The 26,339-nt window shown below is 46.5% G+C and overlaps 1 protein-coding gene across 1 annotated transcript in view; it reads left to right on the forward strand.

Moving 5' to 3' along the window:
* Window positions 1–26,339, forward strand: part of LOXL2 (lysyl oxidase like 2) — a 90,939-nt gene that overhangs the window by 10,735 nt on the left and 53,865 nt on the right. The window contains exons 2-3 of the mRNA XM_075062753.1: window positions 8,032–8,476; window positions 13,498–13,673. Coding sequence (XP_074918854.1) covers window positions 8,113–8,476; window positions 13,498–13,673 — 540 coding nt within the window. The 5' untranslated portion in view covers window positions 8,032–8,112. The remainder of the gene's footprint in view (window positions 1–8,031; window positions 8,477–13,497; window positions 13,674–26,339) is intronic.

Consider the following 26,339-nt stretch of genomic DNA (forward strand, 5'->3'; position numbering starts at 1 on the left):
CGGCCCCCTCCTCTGCAAAAGGTTGTCCAACATGAAGGTGGTTGGAGACAAAGGGACAGGTGACCTCCTGGCGTGGAAAGGATCTGAGCAGAGAAGGAGGGGCTGGAACAGGGTATAGTCCCTGGACGCCTTGCTGGGACGAGGAGGTCGAAAGTTGCAGACCACAGGGCTGGCTCCACTGCCCCCCAAGGAATGGACTCCAGGCCCGAGGGGTCTGGTTTCGCTGGTATCTACAAGCTCTGTTTTAACCGATTGTTCCTTCATCGCAATAAACCTCTGTTTTTGCTGGCTTAAGAGTCACGTCTGACGCAAAGTTGTGGGGTGCAGAACTCTGTGCTTCCCCAGACCCCGCTGGTGGGCTCTACTGTGGGAAGCCGCACGGAGGGGCAGAGGAGCTGAATGCTCCAAGGAGAGTATACCCAGGAGTGGAAGACGTGAAGCTTCTTGCCCGGAAATAAGTCTGCTCCAGAGGGAGAGGAGGGCTCACCCAAAGTTCCTGACTGGATCTTAGTGGGAGCAAAGTCCACAGCATCGCCCAGGGACTGCCGTGACACGTGGTTGGCAGGCGGAAGGATGATACTCAGCACTCGATGGATGCGCTTTCTGCAGTAAGTGGACTGGGAGCAGTAAACACAAAGGAGGATAATTGAGGAACCAGGCGCCGTGCGAAGGCGTTTTTTCTTTTCAGAGAGGGATGGTTTCACAGGGGCGAGTTAATCCTCTGGAGCTGTGTGACAGGGAGAAGGACTGTGTGCAGTCAACGGGTCCCCCTGAGGATTGCCACGTACAGTCCTCAGGGGCGGAGGAGCTCTGCCCGCTCGATCCTGGGGGAGAGAAGGATTTTGCAGTTAGCAGGTTCCTGGGATTGCAGGAAGCGAGTCCAGGGGCAGAGCGAAGTCTGCCCAGCTCGACCCTGTGGCAAAGCAGGTTGTCGTTGAACCACGAGAAGGGCTGGCACAGCCAGGGGTTCTCCGCTGGAAAACCATGGGGGGACCAAGAGCACAACAGGCCTAGTGACGTCCAGAGCCCAGTCTGGGGAACGGGCAAGCTGAGGGCCTATCAATCATCTCTCTTAAAAGGACATTTGGATCCTTGACACAAGAGGGTCAGATAACACGCGCATTGGGAAGTTCTAACCACACCCAAGTCGTCTAGTTAATCTGGTGCAGTTTGGGAGGAGGAGGACCGCTCTGAGGGAGCAGATTTCCTGACCCAGATGGGTGCTCAAGAGAGATCTGGGAGGGCAGCTGGAAGCACGCAGCCAGGCACTCCTTGAAGAGCTGGTCCCCAACCAGCAACAAGGATCTTCACGTTGGTCCCCATCAGGGGATCGGAGACGGATGGGAATTGGAGAGAGCCACTGCAAGAGAGCGAGAGGACGCATGAGAGAGAGCAAGAGGCCCTCGTCGGAAAAGCTCAGGAAAGCCACGCAGCAGCATGGACTGGTGATAGGTGGGTGGAGGGAGACCTATGGGTTGCCAGGGTCAGTGGGGGAAACACGGTAGCTGTATGGACGAAGCCGCGAGGGCGAGGCCCTGGGACAGAGGAAACTATGCATGGGCAAAACCGCAAGATGCTGAGGGACTGTGCGGACCTGGGTAAGTCCCTGGGGGTGAAGCCCCTCGCCCTGCTATGGCCCAGATCCCGTGCAGGACGCAGGAGGGCCGGACGGCTGGTCTTGGGGTTCGCCAGATATCGCGTCTGGTGAACCCTGCTTGGGGGTGACTGTCTCTGGGACAGGAATCCAGCCCCGCTCCGTAACTGCCGAGGGTTTGAATTTGAGTCCAGGAATCAATTGGCGGATGGAATGGTCAGTGAAATGTCTATATGACCTGGCTGCAGTTCGGGAGGGGCTCTCGCCCTCGGATTACTTGCCTAACCTGTAAACCACCCCCTGGGACGAGGGCGAGGGAGAAGATCCCTCACCCGCGCCCCGCACACCGAGAGGGGCACGCCGGCCAGCTGAGAACCATAGCAGAGAGCTCGCTGCCTGCCGCCGCACTGGACAGCCAGTCTAGAGAAGTAGGGGGTGGGGGTATGTAACCCCAACAGCAACAGTGTTCAGCTGCCTTCATCCCACCAGCGTTAGGGCACGTGGTTCAGACTGGGTTTGGGTTTGCAGCAGGTAGCTCAGGTCTGGCTCAGAACCAGGCCAATGGCCTCTGAGGTCCCAGGCTCGCCAGCGGTAGGAAAGCAGGGGCAGGAAGAGTCTTAGCACATCAGTTGGCAGTTCCCAAAGGGGGCTTATGTGATCCGAAGCCACTGGACAACACTGGAAAGAGGGACACCGAGGAATACGGAACAGCTGTGCTTGGGTCCAGGCAGGAGCAGGGCTGGGAACAAGGAAGTGGGCAGAACTTGCAGCGTGATGGTGAAGTGCTGTTGAGCAGGTAAGCATTCTATGCTGCTAGAGTCCCGAAACCCAGGTCTGCTGATGCTCGAGAATTGGGGTGACGTGTGTCAGAGGCTCAGCTGGGGCAACAGGCAGCCTGTTCAACTGCCTGGGGATAGGATAGCAGCTAAGCCAGGCTCCTCATGTCCTGACAGGCTCCATCTCCTCACCAGACTGGATAGTGCCAGGGAGGTTGTGAATCGTCGTTACCGGAGCTTTTAAGAATAGCTAGACAAAACATGGTCAAACCAATGAGTCAGGTTACTTGGTCCTGCTCAGGACCCAAGGGGCCGGGACCTAAGCATGATCCTCGAGGCCTTCAGCTGACACTTCATGGTTGTACTAACACGACAACGAATATTGTGAAAAGGTGCAAAAGGGGACAAAAGACTGGGAATTAGTCAAAAAACAAGGCCTACGATAGATAAATGACGTGGAGAGAATGTCATGGATGTCAACAGGCAAGTAGCAGAACCAAAAATAGTGGATCAAAAACTTGGCAGATCAGAAATTAGATTTAGATAGATGGAGGTGATCACCCGCTTTTGAGTCCTAAAACATAAAAAAAGAAGGCTTTGGGGAATATTAGCAGAGGCCAGTGACTAAAAATCGGAAACGGAAAGAACATTAAGCCTATGATATATGCCGCCCTCTGTTCTCCTGGCCTTTTTTGTCTTGTAATAGGAGTCGCGAGCGCCATTACTCTGTATAGTTTCACTAACTGCTGTAGCTGGGGCGGGGGCAGACGTGCCGCCCACACAGGTTAAAAGCAATTCTAGAAAGCTATGATGGCTGTAGTACAACTAGTTCAGCATAGCTGAGTATAGAGCACATGCCAACTTGAGTGTAGGCGGGCGCTATCCAGCAGGCGGACAAGGCAGGAGAGTGATGGCGCAGCGGTGTAGAGAGGAGGGGCGTACACCACAGCTTTGTCGTTACTTTATCTCTCCCCTCTTGGTGTTGTTTCTTATTTGTTACCGGAATAATTGAGAATGGAGTTAACAAGCTGCAGCTCCAGCCTAGCCATCAGTGCCCCGATGCACCTTGGGTGACCTAGGCAGGTCACCTAGGGCACTAGCATTTGGGGGACCGACAATTTCGGGTCCTCGGTGGGATCCGCTGCGGCCAGATCTTCACGCCACCCCGGTCGATCATAGGACCTGCGGGCGAGGGGCACAGGGAAGGCCGTCTGCAGCAAGTAAGGGGGCCGTGCGGCATGGCAGGGGAACTGCTCCACCCCCAGCTCACCTCTGCTCAGCTCCTCGGCTCAGCAGCCGCCCCACTCTGATTCTCTCTCTCCAGGGCCTGCAGCGCCAAACAGCTGATTGCGCGCCGAAGCCTGTGGAGGCAGGACAAGTGAGCCAGGATGCGTGCCTCCGGGAGGGAGCGCGGAGCAGAGTGGCAGGGGCGAGGAAGCTGCGCACACGGCTCCCCGGCCCTGGGGAGCTCTGTGGGGGGGGGGGCCTCAGGGCGGAAAGGGGAGTCTGCCCGCAGGGGGTGCGTCTCAGGGTGGAGCAGGCGTGGGGACAGCGGTGGGGGGGCGCCTTAGGGTGGAGGGCTGCCACAGGCCTTCGGGGGATGGGCGCAAGGTGGAAGTTTTGCCTAGGGCCAAACACATCCTTGCACCCACCTGAGCCCATCTCAACTCATTTTTCTCGGTTTCCCCTCCACACAAGAACAATTACTATCTTAATACCATATTAAGAGACTGTAGGCGCCAGGTCTACACGAAGCGCGAAAATCATTTTAGATACGCAATTTCAGCTACGAGAAAGCGTGAGCTGAATTGTGATTATCTAAAATTGATCGTACTCACCCGTCTTCATCTGCGCGGGATCGGATGTGTTCGGGTCGCCGGTCGATTTCTGGCCTAACCAAGTTTGTTTGTTGTGGAGTTCCGGGAATCGATGTAAGCGCGCTCAGGGATTCGATATAATCGGGTTAGAGAGACCGGCGATACTATCGATCCCGAGCACTCGATTGGTAACGGCCGATACGCGCGCGTCGTATAGACTGTGGCTCAAACGTGGTTTCTTTCCTCCATCAACTCTCATGAGCAAAGGGAAAAGGAACAAGCGGATACCGTTAATCATGAGAGCATAACTTTACTACTTCACAATTAAATGTTCTAACTATTTTTTCCTTATTTTTCTGTATCTTAATGCTGTTTATTAAAGGATTGTAATGGCGTGTTTGCCATGGTACTAAAGCAGCCGCAATGAAGTTCTGTACTTGGCCCCGAATCTTGTTTAAACTATTAGTGTTGAGACTGAGAGGGTCCTGGTATACAACCTTTGGGATCTCACTGGCCTCGAGATTCCATCAATTAATGCACCAGTGGAGAGAAGTAACTGAGCACCTGTGGTTGGTGTTTGGATACAAAATTTGTTGTTGTCCCATATTAAGTTTTTAAGAAATATTTTAGGAGGAGTGCCTTCCCATGAGAATTGTTAACAGCAGATGACAGCAACATTAATAAAATAAATTCCAATGTTGCTTTCGACTAATGGGCAGCAAAATGGCCTGGCACTGGGATGGTGAGGTGTATTGGCGCGTCTTAAAACACCCACATAATATCAGAACCATACGTGTTGCTCTAGACAATATGTAAGAAGATCGATAGAAGTGATTTAATTATGTATTACTCAGGTGTAGTAATTTATAGGAACACAAGCGGGCGGCTCCATTGGTTACCCTTTTTCTCTCTAACACACCTCACATTTTACATTTATACCACTGTGACACACTTTTACCTACAGTTGTTGGATATTTAACACATTTTTCCCATAACTGTTAGTTGGTTATATGCTGCTGTAACACACCCTTTACATAAGAAATTGTTAGCTACCTGTTACATTTATATTTCAGTGTTAATTGGTTATCAACTGTATTGTACCCCACTGTTCTACCCCACTATTGAAACCCCCTATACTATTTACTAAAAGAAACCCCTCCCCAATTGTCTACCTTAACAAACCCCATACCCCTCACTATTGAATTTACCCTGTTTTTTGCATTTTCTTAATAAAGTTTATTTTGCACCCCACCAGTGCAGTAGTTGTCCCCCAAGATGCCCTACCTGCTGGCAGGGTCAATGAGTTAATGTAGAGACAGAGGAGAGTCTTCTGGTTTAAAGCACAGGACAGCAAGTCCGGAGATCTGGATTCTTTTCCAAGCTCTTCCACCAACTTCTTGGGCAAATTAATGTTCTGTGCTTCAGTTTCCCCTGAATGGGGAAACCTAGCTACCTCACATGGGGGTGAGGCTTAAATCATTAATGTGTTTCGAGATCTTTAGAGGAAGATCAGAGTGCTTAAGAGACAGTGATTTGTCAAAGTACAAAGGTATTAAATAGTGTTGGCACAAGTGGAGCATCTTATGAAATAGAGTGAGATTTTCAGTTGCCTGGGGAATTTAAAATGCTCCATTCCCACTGAGATTCAGGGGAGTCCCAATTCTTGTGATGGCTTTGCAAATCTCAGCCATAGCATTGGATGGGACTTTTGCTGTAAATATTTTCCTCAATAGAGTGTGTTTGGTGGCTTCAGAAGATGCAGCCATAAGTCTGTGTACTGTGCCCTTAACTTACCTAATTCAGATGGTTGCCATATGTTCCTTTTAAATGTTCTTGTCCTGGACCCATCACTGAGCTAGCCAACTGCCTAAGTGAACTTTAGGCACTAGGATTTGCCTTATTGGATCACATCAGCGTGTGGGCTGTGGTAGCTGTTTATACCAGATGTTTTGGCAGGAGCCAAGAACACAAACCAAACTCATAATTCACCTGGCCATCCAGTGCTGTCCCAACATAACTCTGCTGAAAGCAGTGGATATGTGCTGGGAGTGATTTATGCAGCATCTGGTCTCTATGAGCCTTTCGTATATGCAAAAAAGGCACATTAAGTTCGGTCAGAACGCATATTTCACTCTATTTTTTTTGGCAAACCCCCTTAATGAATTGTCAGAAGAAAAGAAAAGTCACGTGCTTGAGGTGTTGTCCTGGGACTCCAGAATCTGAGTTCTACCCCCAGCTCTGCCACAGACACCACTTGTGACTGTGGGCAAGTTGCTTTTTCTCTCTGTGCCTCAGTTCCTGATCTGTGAAATGGGGATAATGCTTCCTGACCTCATGGAGTGTTTGTGAGGTGTATAGTTACTGCAGTGATGAATCCCATACGACAGCCTAGAAATCAGTCTTAGTCCAATGAAGTTCATGGGAATCCATGATGGTAACAAGATCAAGATTTGGCCCAAACCCAGCACTTTGTAGCACTCTATTCCCTCTAGTTTCCCCAAACCAGTTTTGTTTGAACCATAGTTTACGACTTCACTGTGCCATTCATGAATAGGGATGTTTCAAATGCACCCACCTTTGCTACTTGCACTTGGTTCAGAGAGAGAGAGAGAGAGAGAGAGAGACTTTGCATCCAAAGGTCTCAGAGCACTTTACAAAAGGAGAGTCAGTATCACCATCCCCATTTACTTAAGGGGAAACTGAGGTGGAAGTGACTTGCCTCTGATCTACTTAGCAGTGCGGTGGCAGAACTGGGAATAGGACCAAGTTTCCTGACTTCTGGTCCAGTAGATCACACAGCCTCCTTCAGCCGCTTGGAAGGCTACTTTATCCAGGTTTCCCTGTGCCCGTGTCTCTTTGTCACCTTTTGGGGTAGCACAGACCTAGCACATACTGACTGATGTTCTATTCTAGACATCTGTATTGATGACTTTCCTTCCCTGTGTTTTAGCTGCTGTCAGGGAACAATACTGCTTTGGGGAGTTGGGGAGCTTTTTCCCACTGCTCTCTGGCATTGCTTCATCTGGAAACTATTCAGCCTCTAACCTACACGTGTACTCTCTGACTGCTCCATGTGCTGGTTGCATGAATGACAGTGTGGAATATCTGAGGGCTGGGACAGGAAATGAACTGACATTCAGTTCAGCACCACGTCTGGCTCAAGTTTCTTAACCAGAAAATAACTCCTCCTACCTTTAAATGAACAGTTTCTGAACCTTCACTCACTGCAAGCGTGTAGAAGTAGTTTAACTGCTGGACTTCTATCTAATTGACTCAGAGCTGGAGTTCAGTTATAACATTACCAAGAGGCCAGAGAACTTCAGACAAATCTACATTAAAAATGATTCCTGTGCATGGTCACATACAGAAATTCTGTGTAGATGAAGTCAGACATGCAGTAATGGAAATATGTCGTATGTCATAATATTGGGAACCAGGAAAACTCAAACTGCAATGTAAATCTCTCCATTCTTGACCACATTATTTTATTTCCTTTCCTCTCTATTTTTCCACCATTTAAAGGATGAATTTGGCTTTTTTTTTAATTGTGCATTTGATCAGATGGCCGCACAATTAAAATGGTGAAACTCTCTTGTTTGGTCAGACTGACTAGGTTAGTCTGCTTTAGTCATTATACATGATAAAGAATTGTTTTCAGATTAGAGCTGGCTGGAGAATAGGAGTTCTTTGTCGCACACCTTTTGATTTCAGAAATGTTTCGCTAAAACACCAGGAGGGGGCAACTTGGACATATCCTTCCATTGGTCAGGTCCCTTCGTTGGAGAGAAAAATAAGTCCCCATTGTTGTCATGTTTTACCTCTCACACAGATTTTTCTTTTTCAGCCAACCCACGCAGCATCCTACCTGCACTGAACAGCAGCTGCTAAAGAGAGGAGCTAGCTCTGAGAACCGCGGGGCCCGAAAATGGGAAGATGCCTGAGTTTCAACCGTAACCACTGGTTTATCGGGCTGCTGTTCTTCAGCTGTCTGAGCCATTTGGGCCTTGCCCAGTATGAGCACTGGCCCTACTATTCCGGCTACCTTGAGCAACCCCCTCCAGAATACCATGCCCCCCAGCAGCCAGCCAACGTCCCCAAGATTCAGCTGCGGCTGGCCGGGCAGAAGCGGAAGCACAACGAGGGGCGGGTGGAAGTGTTCTACAGCGGGGAGTGGGGCACGGTGTGTGACGACGACTTCTCCATCCACGCTGCTAACGTGGTATGCAAAGAGCTGGGCTATGTGGAGGCTGTGTCCTGGGTGTCAAGCTCCAAGTATGGAAAAGGAGAAGGTAAAGTTGCCCGGTTTCCGCAGCCCACCTTGTGTTTACGTTCACTCTGCTTTCCTTGGCCCTCTCTGCGTGCCCATGCCATGGTGGGGTTTCCAGTGGCAAATGATTGAAACAAAATGAACGCAAGGTCTTGTCTACATGAACGCTTCGTTCATGGCAAGCTGGGGTGTACATCTGCTCCGTGCTAGCCTGTGGCGCACTCCAGTATCCGGGTGGACCCTGCTGCTGTGCCCTAACAGTTCTCTCGTGTGCTTTAATCTGCTCCTGTTTCAAAGCGGAGCAGATCGACGCACACTACAGAGCTTTTAGTGCATGGTAGGAGGGTCCACATGGACACTTGGCACATGGTAGGCTACTGTGGGGTTGATTTAAATCCCATCTAGCCATGAATTAAGTGTCAGTGTAGGCAGGTCTGAGTTGAGTTTAGTGCTATTGAGAGGGGCCCGACTGAGCCAACTGGAGATTAAAGCCCTTGATGTTTCAACACAACAGACTGAGGATGTGGCTCAGCTCTGGCCTAGAGAGGGCCATCTCTTGGAGAAGAGGAATTGACTCAGACCCCATTCCCAGGCTACCACTGCTGGTGCTAATGAAACTGAGATTTAGGGTACCCAGAAGTTTCAGACTGGGAGAGGCTGGGTGGAAGTCTTGTGGTTAAAGCATGGGACTGGAGTGCAAGAGATGTGGGTTTGATTTCCGGCTGTTAGAGGCCTCCCCTCTGTGACCTTTCAAGGTAGCTTGTAATGATAGGGGGCAGGGCTCAGCAGGCCTGGGGCTAACTTCTGGTTTATAGCTTATGTTCCCAAAAACTCATGCTTCATGGTTTTGGCCAGCCACCTACAGGGGTCAGGAAGGGATATTTTCCCCTGAGTCTATTCAGAGGTCGTGGTTATCATTGATCTCCTTTCTCTGTAGTAAGATGTGTGGCTGTGGCTGGAGATGCGACACTGGACAGGGTGGGTCAGGACACTGAGCATTCTCTCTCAGCAGCTTGGCTGGTTGGTTCTTGCTCACCTGCTTGGAGTCTAACTGATTGCCATAGGTGAGGTCGGGAAGGAATTGTCTCCCAGCTCAGTTTGGCAGTGACCTTGAGGTGGAAGAGGGGTTGCCTCCCTCCGCGGTGTGTGAGTGCCGGTCACTTGCCAGGGTTCTTTGGGCATCTCTCACTTAGCCATTTCCCTGCCATTGTGGGGGTCTTAGGCATTGGTGCACCTCGGTTCCCTCATATTGTCTACCTGTGGCACATCATAGTCTAGTCTCCCAGGGGTCTCAGTTTATTTGGTCTAATTTCAGTTGTCAGGTTTAGTGTGCAGGAGCTGGGTGGCGTCTGTGGCCTGTGATATTTGGGAGATCAGATGATATGATCTGGTGGTCTACGAGTGTACGACCTTCTTCAAGACACTTAATCTATGTCTCTTGTTTCCTCATTTGTGGAATGGGGATAATAGTCCTTCCATCTTCCCACCCTGTATCTTGACTCTTCAGATTATAAGGAACTGTCTGTTACGGGTAGGAAGCGGGTGGCAAACTGAAACTTTGCTGAGGGCAGCAGTTTGTCTTGAGTGGCTTCTGGAGTAGCCTGTGAGACCCCAAGCCTGCATTTTTAATTATGTAATTAAACACACGTTATAGTAATCATTCAGGAAACTAACATAATAGCTCTGGCAGGGGAAGAGTTCTCATCAGGCCGAACCTTACATGAAACTGTCTCTGTTTGTTTATTTTTTCTCCTCCTTGATATTGCCTATAGATAGCTTGGATGTAAAGTGGACTGTTACAGACGAGACATCAACCTGATCACACTTCAGTTTGGGGCTTCCAAATATGCCTTGAATTAAGATGTAGGAAGGCAAATATTGGTTTGTTATATGTAGGAATTGATTATTAAAAGCATATTTGGGGTTTAGTAGCTCCATAAGCCTCAATAACTGTATGTTTGTCTTATCTACCATAAGTAAATATTTGCCTACTGAATATTTTATAATTGGTAGCATAAAGCCAGGTTCACGCTAGATGTAACTCCATTCACTCCCTGCAGTTACACTGGAGATGAATTTGGTCCATAGTTTAATACCATTCTTTAATGCTCACACCTATAAAATGAAATAAATCCCATAAAAAGCAAGCAAGGCTTAAAATTGACTTGAGAGAAATTTGAGACCTCACATTGTGGATCTTGGCTCCCACGGTCCAGCAGGAGATTTCCAAGGGAGAGGCCGTGACATTTTAAACAAAACATTACCCTCTGATTCACATAACGTGCCGCAGGGAGCCCAGGCCATGGCATTGGGATTCACCAGGGCAATTTCTGCATTGCTGTGTGGTGGGTGTGGGGGTGGGTCTGAGCATGGCTTGGTCTGGAAGAGAGGAGGAGCATGGTTGTTGGATCCAGGATACGGTGAATCAACCAGCCAAATGCAGTAAAGCAGCTGCATTTGTGCAATGCACAGCACATGCCTACTCGAGCCTCTGGCGGGCGACTAGTGCACTTATTCCTGTTGCCTTAAGTTCCTGTCTCTTATCACTTGTGGGCTCAGGGTCTGTCTACATTGCAACATAAGCCTGGGTTGTTAAAACTCAAGTTATCAGATTCTGGGTTTGTTAGGCTTTGGCATGAGCATTTATATCATTCCTAACCCCTGGCTAGGAGTTGTTGAAGCCTGGGTCCCAACCTGGGGTTATGGTGTCATGTGGGCCTGAGTCCAACCAATCATATCCCAGACTTCCTAGTGCCCACCCAAAATGTAGTCACTGTAGCCCTTTGTTCATGATGCAGGGCGGGGGAACTTGACTGTCCACCAAACTTGACTGTCCAGAGGACAAAGAACATCCACCTGTGGGATGCTTCTGGCAGACTCCTAGAGCATGTGTCTGTTGCTGTGGCTGCATCTACACTGAAGACATGGGGCTTGAATCCTGGATCCCAGCTTGACTGAGGCTTGGCCTCTCCACTCCCACAGGGGCCTGGAACCCTGGGTCAGCGTGATTGTGTGTAGATGGAAGGTGGTTAGGCATGAGTCTGAGTTTGAACCTTGGGCTTACATGCACTGCAGTCAAACATCCACAGCAGCCCTGTGTCATCTGACTCAAGCTCATTGGGCTATAAAATTGCGGTTGGGGTTGGGCTGGAGCCTGAACATCTGCGCTGCATTTTTATAGGCCCATAAGTCCAAGTCAGCTGACACGAGCCAGCTGCAGGTGTTTGGTTGTGGAGTAATCACACCCTCTGAAGCTACGGCGATGGGGGATATATAGGAGACAGAGGAGGGAATGCAGCAGTTTCAGAGGCTGCCCTGGTATTTTCAGTAGCAGCCTCAAAACTGGAAGAGGAGGAGATTCCTTCCATCTGACCACCGTGAGAGCTTGCACTCTGCCATGGCCATTCACATAGGCTTTGCACGGGGCCTGGGGAAACAGTTCAGATCCCTCATATAGAGCATGGTAGCACTGATGCCTAGGAAGTCTTATACATCTCACTTTTAAAGGTGTCAGAATGGATTGTTACAGCTGGGGGGGCGGGGGAATCTCTTTCTGATTCCCCAAATGTGGGACACCCCCGGTGGTCTGACACGTGGGCTAAGCATGCAGAGCTTGATTTTTATTTCAGAGGGCCACAGCTCCCCTTGAAGTCCCAAGGAGCTGTAAATGCTCAGTGCTACTGAGAATCAGCCCCTTAAAGACTCCAGGATGCGCACTATACAGAGCCCAGGGTGGGGCCAGTAGATTTCATGTGACGCTGTAAGTTTTTTTTTTTTTTTTTCCCCCCCCCCCCCCATCAGCTACTGCAGGGAGAGTGTGGCCATGGTATTGAGATGGGGGTTGTGATTTTAGGTGTCCAACTTGTTGATGTCTTAAGAGAGGCCACATTTTTCAGAAAGTCGGGGCTCAGAGCTGTCTGAGAGTCAGGCCTTGTTAAGGTGTTTCAGGTTGGCACCTGGAATTCCAGGCCTCCCAAGCCATTAGGCACCCATTGAAATTTGGGCCAAAATACACATTTAAAAAAATGACCCGATTCAATCAAAACTCAGAGTTCCCTCCAAACGGAAGTTTAATCAGGATTTGACACATTAGAGAGGATGCAAGAGGCCCCGGATGAAGACAGCTGATTCATGGCCTGTGCAACTGGAAGCCATGCTCTAATCAGCTGAGCCGAGAAGACCTACTGACACCAGATGCTCTGAAGTGGCCGTCATCAGGGGAAGCTAGCTTTTACCACAAGCAAGTTTGATTAAAATCACTTTTTGCCTTCCTTTCCTTTATGTGCTGATGCAAATGGCAGAGGGGATGGTACGCAAGAAAAAAGGATTTTGTTCCACATTGCGAAACAGGACTATCTGCAGCGGGACACAGTGCCTGGTGTACACTCGTTACGGTGGGACTCAGATACAATGTGCAAAGTGCAGAACTCTCTGAGCACAGCATCAGTGTGGTTTCATGTATTTATCTGAAACAACTACTCTATATGCTTCATGTTTTAAATTAAGCTTTTCCAATACCTAAGTTGGGGAAGATTTTGAAAATTTGACTTGATTTTTGGATTCCCAACCTGAGACACATTAAAAGGAGCTGATTTTCAGAGGGTGGGTGCTCAGCACTGTCAGAAAATCAGGCTCCTGTAAGATGTCTCCGCTTGGGGGGCCCCCAACTCATTAGTCAATTTGGGAATTCTTGGCTTGTGTATCTTAATGCAGGCATGCTTGCTATTGGACATTGAAGAACAGATCCTCAAAATCGATATAGCTCCATTAACTTCAATGGAGCGATGCTGATTTACCCCAGCTCAGGATCTAACCCTAAACGTGTACCTTATTCAACTTAACCATTGTGTTTCTGGTTTATAAATACCTTAAATATCTTCAGTAAAGATTTTAGACCTTCCTTTGACAGGATTTACTGTGGGGAACACACACTTAGCAGAACTGGTGTGTCAGGCTCATTTTAGATCAATTAGTGAATCTAGATTTACCATCTCTGCAGTTTGCTCACTGATGTCTCAAGCCTGTCAATTCTTTCCTCTTCAGGCAAAATCTGGATGGACAATGTCCACTGTACTGGCAACGAGGTGACACTGGCAGCGTGTACCACAAATGGCTGGGGCGTCACAGACTGCAAACACACGGAAGACGTGGGAGTCGTTTGCAGTGAAAAGAGGATCCCTGGCTTCAAGTTTGACAAGCCGTTTCTCAACCAAATAGAGGTAAATGCACTTATAACTTGAAGGAACTGATCCAATGCCCAATGGAAGTCTTCCCACAGTGTTTGGATCAGGCTCTATATCTGCCTATTATTGCGAATCAAATCAGAAAGACACAACTTATGTGATACAGTCCTTGTAATTAGATGAATTCTTTATTTGTTAAAAGCTATGAATTATTGGGTGCCATTTTCTATAGTTGTGATTTGGCTTCTCTTTGGGGTCTTATGGTCACATTTGGGTACAACAGAGTTGTCCACGGACATGAGCAGATTCCGAGAGTTGTGGGTTTGAGTGGATTGACTTATAAGGATTGATTTAAAGAGCTCTTTATGTGTTGCTTGGCTAAAGGATGAAGAAAGAGGGGCTGTAATAACTCTGCAGTGTGTCTGAAGGAGTTGAGGATTAGTATTAGGAGTACTGGGAGGAAATTTAACGAGTGTAGGCAGGACATCCGGAAAAAGTTCTTAACTGGGAGGTTAGGCTATTAGGCCGTGGAATAGTTTCCCATGGGAAATGGTGAAAGCTCTGTTGCCTGAGTCATTTTAAAACTAGACTTGACAGACTCCTTGAGAATAAACTGCCAGGAAGAATCCTGTAGTGGAAAGAGGATGAGCTAGGTGAGTAAATAATTCTGTCCACCTTGGATTTTGAGTGTCTTCAGGTTGCAAACGACTAGTGATGACTCAGTGCAAAGCTGCTCTCTTTACAGTGCTGTAGTGTTTTAATATGCAAATACAGGGATCACCCTTCATCATCATTTGCCTGCAGATCCCATCCAATTACCATAGTTGTATCCTAGCCTAACTATAAGGGGGAATCTGTGGTATCTGAAACACCACAGAGTGGTTTCTGTGGCTAAGTCCTGACTTGGCTGGGGACACATTTTACAGCCTGAAGCAACAGTGGATATGGGTGCTTTTTAATGCACTTTTAAAACAAGATTATTCAAAGGGCCATTGGCTGTAGAATAACTAGTAATAACCTTTTAACATTTGGTTCCTACAGATTTCTCCATTCGAGGATGGTAAATATAATGCAGCTCGTGAAGAAATATAGCACTCTCTGTTTAAGGATGCGTAGGGCATGGCCTAGTGGAGGTACCATGTGCACTAGTTATGTAGTAATCTCAGATTCTCCCAGTATGTGTGTAGTGTCAAGGGGGGGATCTCAGCCATTAGAGGGAAGAGGGTGCCATTTGCATTATGGAATCAGTCACCTGAGAAGCTGGTCACGGACCTGCAAATGTAGTGGCTGTTGTGGCATGGGGATGAGGCTGTGAAGGAGGGGAAAGCTCTCCAGGATGAAAGGGATGATGGAAGACACTCACCTGTGCATTCTTCAAACTGTCTGATGTTCTGAGTCACTGTCTGAGTGACTCTTATTGCCAGGCTCATGGGTTCAGGCTCCACATTGGGTGGCACTATGTAGCTGCCCCTGTTTGAGCAGACCATGGTATTTGAATCTATGACCTTCACTGCCAAAGCAGGGGCCTCTACTGCTTGAGCGTAAGGATTTAGCCTCCTAAGATGATTACTGTGGCAGAATCATAAACCTTTTGTGTGGACCAGCCACGAGAGGAGTACGTAAGCCCACACTCTCCTAGTATGAGTGGCGTCAGCATTGGCATTCACACCTGAGTGGAAAGAAAACCCCAGACCAGAAGCCCTAGCCACCATCTGCTTTGCAGCGGAATGACAGAAGGGAAATATATTGGTGGCATTGTGAAAAAGGAGAAAAAAACAATTTTTTTTTTTGAGTGCTAGTTGAGTGGTTAGAGCAGAGGACTGAGAGTTCTGGCTCAGCCACTAACTAGCTGTGGCCTTGGGTAAAGCGATTTATCATCTGTGTATCTCAGTTTCCTCACCCGACGCTATTGACCTACCTCACAGAGCTGCTGTGTAACTTCAGCTGGGTAACGCGTAAAGAGCTTTGAGACGGTCTTGTGAAAGGCGTCGCAGATGTGCGAGGAATTGCTACAGTGGCTTTCTCCCATTTCGTACCACCATCCCCTTAGCAGCTTTCCATAAACGAGTAAGAAGGGAAATGAGGAGGCCTTTCGTATCCTAACAGGGATCTCTCAGTGACCAGTTCAATGGCACCATTGTTTATAGAGGAGTATATACAAAATCCTGGAATATCAGAGATGGCTTTGGCAGATGCTTGCTTCCCCATAGCAACCTGGGAATTATCAGCACAGAGACTGGAGGAAAACATGCATCAGTCTAGACAGAGGTCATCTCGCTCGGGGATGCTTCCAATATTAATCATAAAATTTAGAGCTCTAGTGCTTAGCTAATGGAAAAGCAGAGTTTGACTAATGAGTTAAACGCGTTGCGTTAACTTGGGCCTGGTTTGTTCTGACTTGCTGCTGCTTTTGAGGTTTTGATTCATTTTATACGTTCCAAGCAAATTTTAAGCAGTTTAAATGGTGCAAATGTGAGTCACTAACAAGATCCTGCAGGAGTAGGAAAAGGTGTGAAATAAGTCAAATTCTCTACAGTCTGGATGATCTCTGAGGCTCTTGGATCATCCATGCTAAAGAACAGTAGCAGCCCTCCTAGGAATAGCAGGGGAGCATTGGTGACTTAAGTATATTGTGTTTGCAAAGAAAATGGAACTTCTCTTTTGGGGGCCTGATCCTACCACAGGCTGAGTACCCTCAGTCTGTCTAGGTTCTTGTAAGACCCCATTCTGATGTCAGTAAACATTATTATTAACATTACCAGTTGAGGCAGAGAGAGAGTAAATCACTTGAGCCAAAGATCACACAGGAAATCTGTGGACTGAAAGAATTGAACCCGCATTTCCTTAATCTTGCGCCAATGTGGTTACCACAAAATCATTCTTCCTTTTGCGTCAATGGAAAGTTGCCACGTCTACTTTAGTAAAGACTGCAGAATCAGCTCCTTAGTACAGCTCTATTGCCATGATGCCTCCAGCCCTTTCTTTCTATTAGAGGCTTGAACATGGTGGGATAATTTGGATGACCCTTGTAACTAGCTGCATCTATTTATGACCTAATAAGCATAGAATCATAGAGGATTAGGGTTGGAAGAGACCTCAGGAGCTCATGTAGTCCAACCCCCTGCTCAGAGCAGGAGACCAATACCAACTAAATTATCCCAGCCAGGGCTTTGTCAAGCCTGACCTTAAAAACCTCTAAGGAAGGAGATTCCACCACCTCCCTAGGTAACCCATTCCAGTGCTTCACCACCCTCCTAGTGAAACAGTGTTTCCTAATATCCAACCTAGACCTCCCCCACTGCAACTTGAGACCATTGCTTCTTGTTCTGTCATCTGCCACCACTGAGAACAGCTGAGCTCCATCCTCTTTGGAACCCCCCTTCAGGTAGTTGAAGGCTGCTATCAAATCCCCCAAACTCTTCTCTTCTGCAGACTAAACAATCCCAGTTCCTTCAGCCTCTCCTCCTAAGTCATGTGCCCCAGCCCCCTGATCATTTTCGTTGCCCTCCACTGGACTTTCTCCAATTTGTCCACATCCTTTCTGTAGTGGGGGCTCAAAACTGGACGCAAGACTCCAGATGTGGCCTCACAAGTGCCAAATAGATCTTCCCTCGATCTGCTGGCAATGCTCCTACTAATGCAGCCCAATATGCGGTTAGCCTTCTTGGCAACAAGAGCACACTTGTTGACTCACGTCCTGCTTCTCATCCACTATAATCTCCAGGTCATTTTCTGCAGAATTGCTGCTTAGCCAGTTTGTCCCTAGCCTGTGGCAAGGCATGGGATTCTTCGGTCCTAAGTGCAGGACTCTGCACTTGTTCTTGTTGAACCTCATCAGATTTCTTTTGGCCCAATCCTCCAATTTGTCTAGGTCACTCTGGACCCTATCCCTATCCTCCAGCGTATCTATGTCTCCTCCCAGCTTAGTGCCATCTGTGAACTTGTTGAGGTTGCAATCCATCCCATCCCGTCATCCAGATCATTATCTCTAGATCTCAAGGCACTTCACAAAGGAGGTAAATTGGGGCAAACTGAGGTACAGGGAGGTGAAATGTCACCAAACATCAGTTGCAGAGCCAGCAATAGAATGCAGATCTCCTGAGTCACAGTCTATTGTCTTATCCACTAGGCTGCACCGCCTTCCTGCAAAAGTGGTCTGGCTTTCACCTGGAGCTCCAAGCAGAGCTCAGCACCTCTGAAAATCAGGCCTCTCTTATTTAGGTGCCTAAATATGGATTTAGTCTTAAGTGTAGGCACCTAGGCTTGAAAAATTTGACCTCTAATTATAGCATGAAGGAGGCTAGAAAGGGAGATAAAAGCCTGAGCTTTGGGTGGTGCATGCAACTGTCTCGGGGCAGGCAAACTATGGCAGACATTCCAAAGGCGGCACGCAAGCTGATTTTTGGTTTCACTCATGCTGCCTAGGTCTTGGCCACCATTCCAGGGGGCTCTGCATTTTATTTTAATTTTTAAATGAAGCTTCTTAAATATTTTAAAAACCTTATTTACTTTACATACAACAATAGTTTGTCTATAATATATAACTAAAGACCTTCTTCTAAAAATATTAAAACGTATTACTGGCACGCAAAACCTTAAATCAGAGTGAATAAATCGAGACTCAGCATACCACTTCTGAAAGGTTGCTGACCCCTGGACTATCTCATGAAACCTTTCAAAGGCAGGACAGAAGAAAGGGTTAGTTCTCAAAATCCCTCAGCTCAGTTGAGGTCAATGGAGTTATGCTGCTTTGCACTCGCTGAGAATTTGGCCCAATATTGATGTGTTCATACCTCCCGCACATTACTTTGCCTGAACTGTTGGCGGCTCCTAAGTGGGATAAAAACATGCTATTGCTCCTACTGTGCATAGCCAAACCCATTTTTTCACATCCCTCTTAGAGGTCAGGGCATGCTGGAAGGTCCTCTCTTCTGCTGTTTTATTACAGCAGGACCACAGACCAACGCTAAGGGTGATGGGCAATGAATTTTAAAAATTCCATTCCAAAGGTATTTTTCAGTAACAGCTAGCTGCTAAATATCTAACCTTCTCTTCCTCCCCCGGGGGCGCTAAGCATCGCTTTATCTTGTTAGCAGCTGGTATGACATAGTTTCAAGTCAAAGGTGAGGAGATCAGAGGGTCATAAGATCCAAAACAGGGAGGTCAAGATGCCTGTGCGAATGAATGTTGAAAGTCTTTGCTTTTCCATTGTACGTCTGAGAACCTTGCACATCTTGCTCAGATTCTCCAAAGGAAACTGTTTTGGACACTCCTACTTTTTCACATCTAGCCCACCCGATGCACTCTTCTCCCACTCATCTGCTTTTTCCAGTTGGAAGGTTTCTGGGCTTTCTGGTAGCCTGAGATTGTTTGTTTATTAAGTAGGAGCATCACGGCCTGGTTTAAGTGGGAAAATTCCACTAGTTTAACTTAAATCACTTTTTAAACCAATGCAAACCTCCCATGTGGACAGCCTTAGTTTAGTTTAGTTTAAACCAATTCTTAATCAATTTAAGATGAACCAAAATAAACTTGGTTTAAGCCGAAATAAGGGGCTCTAAAACGACAACTTTAACAAATCCAGTGCATCTTTCTCTCATAGAAAGGCCTAATTCTTAATAACTATGGCATTTCCTAAATGAATGCATAGAACAATTGTGTGGCTATGTACAATGGAACCTGCTTGTATGGGTGAGTTCAGTTACACCACTGTCAGGATTTATTGTAGAAGTCTCAGATTTCTTAGGTTGATTTTCATGCTGTATATAGTGATACTCCAGTCCATTTCAGAGTGAAGTTTCTCTTTGGTATAAGTGGGTTCTGAGTGCTAATCCTATGAATTATCAGATGGTGCTGCTGCTCAATATTTTAATCTAATGCTGTCTACACCACAGTAAAACACCTGTGGCTGGGCCATATCATCTGACTTGGGCTTATAGGTTTGGGCTGCAGGGCGATAAAATTGCAGCGTAGATGTCAGGGCTCAGGCCGGAGCCTGGGCTGTGAGATTCCTTGAGGTGGGAGGGTCTCACAGCCCAGGTTCCGGCCTGAGCCCTGATGTCTATGCTGCAATTTTATAGTCCTACAGCTCGAGCCCAAGTCAGCTAATATGGGCTAGCCACAGGTGTTTTTATTGCATGTGTAGGCATGTCCTAAGGTTCCTGAGTTCTATTACCACACCTGCCACTAACTCCTTATGTGACCATTGGGAAAGACTTGTAACCCCTCTGTGCTTTATATTTTTCCCATCTATAATATGGAGATCATATACCTCAACCCCCTTGTGAGATAGGTAAGGAAGATTGCTTGTTTGGAAAGTGCCTTGAGATCCTCCTGGGATAAACACTTTAGAACTGTAAAGTATTATTAAGGTTTAATACAGAAGACTAGATCATTAGCTGATGTAAATTGGTGTAGCTCTGTTTCAGTGGGACTCAGTTAGTGGAGCTATTCAGGCTTATACCAGCTGAGGATTTGAAATAGGTTCCTAAAATCAAACTGGCAAAATCTTTACACTCTTCAGAAGCAACATTATATCCCTCTAACAAATGTTATTTTTATTAGGAAATGTCCCTTGGGTTCCTAATCTGGAAACACTGCAAGTAAAGTGTAGAGGATGAAATTTTCCAGAGATGACTGCAAAAGGTTGGTCTGTGTATATGATCAGAGAGACTTTTTCCATTACAGTTCTTTTCATAGTCTGAGGATTGTCTCTTCTCGTCCCTGCTCCTTCCGACCCCATCCTGACATGAAAGAATATACCTGCTCATTGCTTCTTTTGAAGCAATAATTCTTCTAGCAGCTGAACAAAAGAAGCCTTTCCCAGAGCTTTGCAGTCACATGAATCAGTGTCCTTAAGTCCCCTTCTTTCAGTAGTGTGGGGGTTCTTGTATTATGGAAAAGCTGGTGGTTACAGACAGAACCTTGAGGCACAGCTGTTTAAACTGTTACCACTGGTTCATGCTGCGTAGCAAAGCGGTATTGTAATAGCCCTTTGCCCTCTTCATCTGATGATCTCAAAGTGCTTGATTAATATGGTGTAATTCATCCTCCCAACGCCCCAGGGAAGCTATTATCCCTCTTACAAATGGGGAAACCAAGGCATGGGAAGGTGAAATCTTTCATAAGGCCACCTAGGAGTCTGTGTTAGAAGTGGGAATGGAACTCAGAAGTACTGATTCACAGACCCCTGTCTGAACCACTAGATCCTACTCCTGCCATCATGAGAAATTTGGCTTTTTAACTCTTATCGCACTGATAGTAGTTCTCTGTGAGTGGCACCGAGGAATAGATGAGGAGACCTTTTTCCATTCTTTTAGCTCGTCTTCCTGTTCCCCTGGGAGCGCTCCATCGCCCCACCCACCTACCCGTTGCTGCCACCCAGCTCCCCACTGCAGCCCATGCCATGCCATGCTGGATCCTTTCATGTTCCTCCCTGGCCATTACGCCCCTCAACTTTCTTCCTCCCTACTGGTTCCCAACAAGAACCAGTAGTAGGGGAAAGCTGGTCATGTCGTGAGCACAGCCCAGAGATGACAAAGGTTTTTGGCTGCAGGAAAACAGGACACAACTCACTTTATCCTGCTGTGCCTCCATGCTGCTTGATGCTTTAGCATTCCTCATAGTGCCCTCATAGCATACATGTCCTGTACATGACAGACAGCAGGTGTCTGTCTACACTTAAAACGTGACAGCAGCACAGCTGTTCACTGCAGCGCTTCAGTGTAGACACTCGCTACACTGACAGGAGGGGTTCTCGTCACTTTAGATAGTCCACCTCCTTGAGAGGCAATACCTAGTTTGATGGAACAATTCTTCTGCCGACCTAGTGCTGCCTACGTCGGGAGTTTAGACCAGCATAGTTACATCTTTCCAAGGGTGTGGATTTCACACCCCTGACAGACCTATCTATGATGAAGTAAGTTTCCAGCGTAGACCAGGCCTGTGTGGAGCTCCTTTTGAAGCTGGATGTTTCTACTGGGGATTGGGAGAAACTTGTGACTATATATGGCTAAGAGCTCTAATCATCTCAACAAATGGGGTATCATCTACACACATAGCTGCTGACATTGTGTCTCCAGTACACATGGCTTGGTGAATCCAGGCCTCATGCTGTAAGCCAAATGGTGAACTCTTGACACCCACTGGTACTGAGTTGTCCCATTACTTTCATAGAATAATAGAATATCATGGTTGGAAGGGACCTCAGGAGACCATCTAGTCCAATCCCCTGCTCAAAGCAGGACCAGTCCCAAACTAAATTATCCCAGCCAGGGCTTTGTCAAGCCTGACCTTAAAAACCTCTAAGGAAGGAGATTCCACCACCTCCCTAAGTGACCTATTCTAGTAATTCACCACCCTCCTAGTGAAAAAGTTTTTCCTAATATCCAACTTAAGCCTCCCCCACTGCAACTTGAGACCATTACTCCTTGTTCTGTCATCTGGTACCACTGAGAACAATCTAGATCCATCCTCTTTGGAACCCCCTTTCAGCTATCAATGAAAGCAGCTATCAATGAGGTATGTGGTCTGGTCCTATGGGGAAGACTGATTGTCATACAACAGATGGGTTGAGAGAGAGAGGCTGAAATGTCACAACCAAGAGTTAGTGATGGATGATCTGCAACAAAATAGTGAGACACTAGGCTAGAAAGAACAGATTTATCTTAGGGAAAATTTTCAACCGTTCAAAAAAACCTCTTTGTTCATTCCAGATATTTTCTGTGGTCCTGGCATGTTTTACCCTTGAGATTTGTTCAAAGGATCATTTCTTGGGGGTGATCCTAAAAATGCACATACCAGAGCAGCTCCATTAATGTGCGGCTGGTTTGTGAGAATTAGCCTGCTACCCCTTCTCCTTGGCTGTGCAAATACTCAGCTTTCCGAACTTAGGAAAGGAGTGTTTGCTCAGCTCTACTGGGAAGTTTAAATTACAGTGAGTGGATATTACAGAGGGAAATTTTTCTCTCCTGGAAAAAGAAACTATGCATAGTCTAAATACCCAGACAGCGTCTCATTGATGATACAGGAGCAGGGACCTGTGGCTTGGGCTTGTTTGCGGATACCTCTTCGCTTCTGTGAACCTTAAAAGGGAAAGGCAGGTAAATCTTCCCTGCTGAGAATCATCACCTCTCTCCACTTGATCACTCTTACCTGTGTGTAGTAGTAGTAAGCAGCATGCCACTAAGGGGTTAAAAAGCAACAGTCTTGGAGTGGAAGCGTGGAGGTGTGTGGCTAACCAAATTCTGACAGATGGAGTAGTGTGAAATGGTTGTAAATGCTGAGCTTAGTGAACGAAAAGACAGGCAAACTGAATTGGTAAATCTGTTTACTGCAATCTTTACATGTGTACTTACCTGGGTAGGGCTATGTGTACACTCACATTCTAGAATATACATGGCCAAATTCATCCCGGGTGTAACTCCATTGTCTTCAGGGAGGAGGGTTTAACCCATTACGTTTTATCCAGGTTTTAGAAATTATTTTGGGTTCCATTTTTTAAACTCAGGATAAAGCTTGAAGCATTGTGCTCTCTGATCCACATTAGTGGCTTGATTTATAGCTTGGGTCTAACCATGATTGTAGAGTATGTAACTGAGACTATTCGTAGTGGCATGGCTTCTAGACAGACAATGAGTTTGATCGGATGCTTTTAAGGCCCTGCTAGCATTAAACAAGGTGAGTGGGAGAGGGGGGAGTAAATCCAGTTGTTCTTGGGAGGTCAGTGTATGTCTGTGAATACACCTGTGCATTGAGCATTGGATTTCCTTGGAAGCATATAAGAAAGGAACAATAAGTGTTTATAAATACATATGCTGAGTGGCAATAATCACTATTCTGGAAAATGTAAGGCATGGCCAGTTTAGTTCCTTTCACACAAGGATCTCCAAGCACTTTATAACCATTTAATTCAGCTTTTCAATGCCACTTTGTCCTAGATGCCCATTTTGCAGATGGTGTAATGAAGCAAGAAAGGCTAAGGACCGGATTTTTCGATGAATCACTCAAATCACAGTAATGGAGGGGAAGCATTTGGAAAAGAGCCCAACAGTCCTGACTTCTTGCCCCTAGACACACTGTCTTGCCCATTCTTCTGCTAATTTATCATGAAAAATGATACTGACCCAGGGTAGAACAAGAATGATCTAAGCCAAACAATCTCTGCATCATGGGATTGATTTTTCAGTTACACTAAGGCCCCTTGATACTGTTCTGGCAGTGTCAAGGTGCCTTAAAAGCAGGTGCCTTAAAAGCTTTAAGGCCCCTTTCCATGCCAGAGTGGGGTAAAATGAAGCTTAGTGTAAATGAGACTCTAAGTCCCAAATATTCTTCAAAGGCTTCACCAGACATTGGCAGCTATCCAATTCATTCTGAAGTTTGTGTTCTCCACAAAAGCATGAGTGAAGGATACGCTTTTGACGGCCTGTTTTTCAAATAGCTTGTCTCGCCACCTTGTGTTCTCTAAATATAGTGTAAATATACTTAGCAATTTTATGGGCTACAGTAACAGGATCCTACTATAATTTTTAAAAGTAGACACCTGGTAGGTTTTTTTAAAGTATCTCAAAAACATCCTTTTAAAAATATTTAACTCTGCCCCTTCACTTAATATAGGATTCACTACTAAATATATTTAATGGCTGCAGCTTTTATATATCTGTAAATATAACTGCTACCTGGGTCTAAATTCCAGCACTAGCTAGACTGTGGGTGGAACTGTCTGTAGGCCTGATCGAGTGAGTGTTCGGCATAATGCCATGCCTTGGGCTGAGGGGGTGTTTGCCGAGCATCAGAATGTCAGATCAAAGCCTGGAGAATGTATCCACTTGTTTCTTAGCGCCCTATCTAGATGGTAACAATAACCAGTTCAAAGGACCTGGTTACAACATGGTCAAAAGTTGTAGTGTTGATAGGAGCTAACCATGCACCAATTAGCTGCACTTGTCCAGGTCCTCCCCCTCATTGAGAAGGAGCACTGTTAAGTCCTGTTTACGTTACAGCTTTTAACAATGTTGTACTGGGCTCTGTTGACTAGGTGGTGGTTATAGTATATAATCTGTTTCAGACATAACTATTTGGGACTCGGGATGGGATGTGCAAGACTTCAGGGGAACCTATCCTCTTACAGTGTTCTGCAAATTTTAAATCTTCCTTACCATCTAGTTCCTTTTGTATAAATGAGTGTTTCCTGCTGACATGGCAGGCTTTATCTAGTTGGTGGGATTCTAGGTGAGAAAATATGGCCAAGGGCCTATTCTAATTTCCAGCACTGAAGAGTGATGTTCCATACAGATGGTGTGCACTTCTGTCCAAGCTTTCTCATGCACTCATCTCTGCAGTATCTCAGGAACCACAAATAATTATATCATTGTGGTCCGATTTGCTGGCCACTCATAGGCTGCCTTGTCTGCTAAAAGTCACCTCAGAGAGTGGTTCGTTAATTCTCTGAGCCAATGAATGGAGTCATGCTTGTTGACGAAGACTAGAAGTGAGTGCCAGAACTGAATTGGACAGATAGGCTGGTTTATCCCATCTATGAGGGCCGGATCCAAAGCCTATACAATGAATGAAAAGATTCCCATTCATTAAATGGGCTCTAGATCAGACCCTTAATGAACACCCCTTGAAAGAATGACTTAATCATTGGTTAGCTACAGAGAGGTGCCCTAGCAGTACCAGTTTAGGGTAAGTGAAGACCCGAGTGGCTATTTTATACGCAGAAAGGAAATATTTACCACTCTTGCCTATCTAGATTATGGCTAGAAGTTCACAAATAGAATAAAAAGCTTGTCTCTCTGTCCAACAGAAGCTGGTCCAATAAAAGATATGACCTCCCGCACCTCAGCTGTCTAATATCCAGGGACTCTCATTGCAACAACACCAATGCATACAAATAAAATATAGTCCTCTTAAAAGTTACCCTGAACTTAAGGAATGGCTAGCCAAGGGGATACTGAGTTTTTTAAAGTACCTCTTGGTCACTGGTTAGAATCCAGTGCAAGTCATTGCTGTCTAACAGTCTTCAACGACCCATGTGGCATTGAGGTTGGTGGCTCTGAGTCCACCTTATGAAAAGCACCACCATGTTTTTTACTCAGCCTCAGCAAAGAGGTCAAGGGTGGAATAGGTTACTGGGAACATCCTCTTCTCTTGCCCCTTGAGGGTTGAGAGGCGGCTGCAAGCTCCTCAAGACAGGCAACGCTCTTGTATTTCTGGGGAGCACCTAACACACTCTGGGCACTAGTGCAAATCAACTATCAGTAATGTGTGGGTGAAGGGAGATGTGTGAAGGAAATTCATATTGCTTTTACTCCTGCATGTCCTTGTTCTGAGCAAAATGGAGAATTTCAGTCTGCCGGGCCCGATCAAACCATTATTATTATTCATTCATATTATGGCTGCATCTTAGAACGCCAATTGTAGGCCAGGACCCCATTCTGCTAGGCACGGTACAAACACCGAACAAAAAGATTGCATGGCTTTTTGGAGCAGGAACTGTCGACTAATTTGACTCCTTGTCAGGGCACCGGCAGTACTGGCGAAAGTTGCTGACTTGATACTCCTGGAAACTGACAAGCCCCAGTTATCCACAGAGTAGATTGAATACAGGATACAAGATTTCACATATACATCTTGCTTTCTGACCTACCCACTCTCAAGAATTCTTGACATGAACAGTTTTTTTTTCTTGTTTGTTATAAG

The sequence above is a fragment of the Chelonoidis abingdonii genome, chromosome 2 (genome assembly GCF_003597395.2).
Source record: "Chelonoidis abingdonii isolate Lonesome George chromosome 2, CheloAbing_2.0, whole genome shotgun sequence".
NCBI classification, from domain to species: domain Eukaryota; kingdom Metazoa; phylum Chordata; order Testudines; family Testudinidae; genus Chelonoidis; species Chelonoidis abingdonii.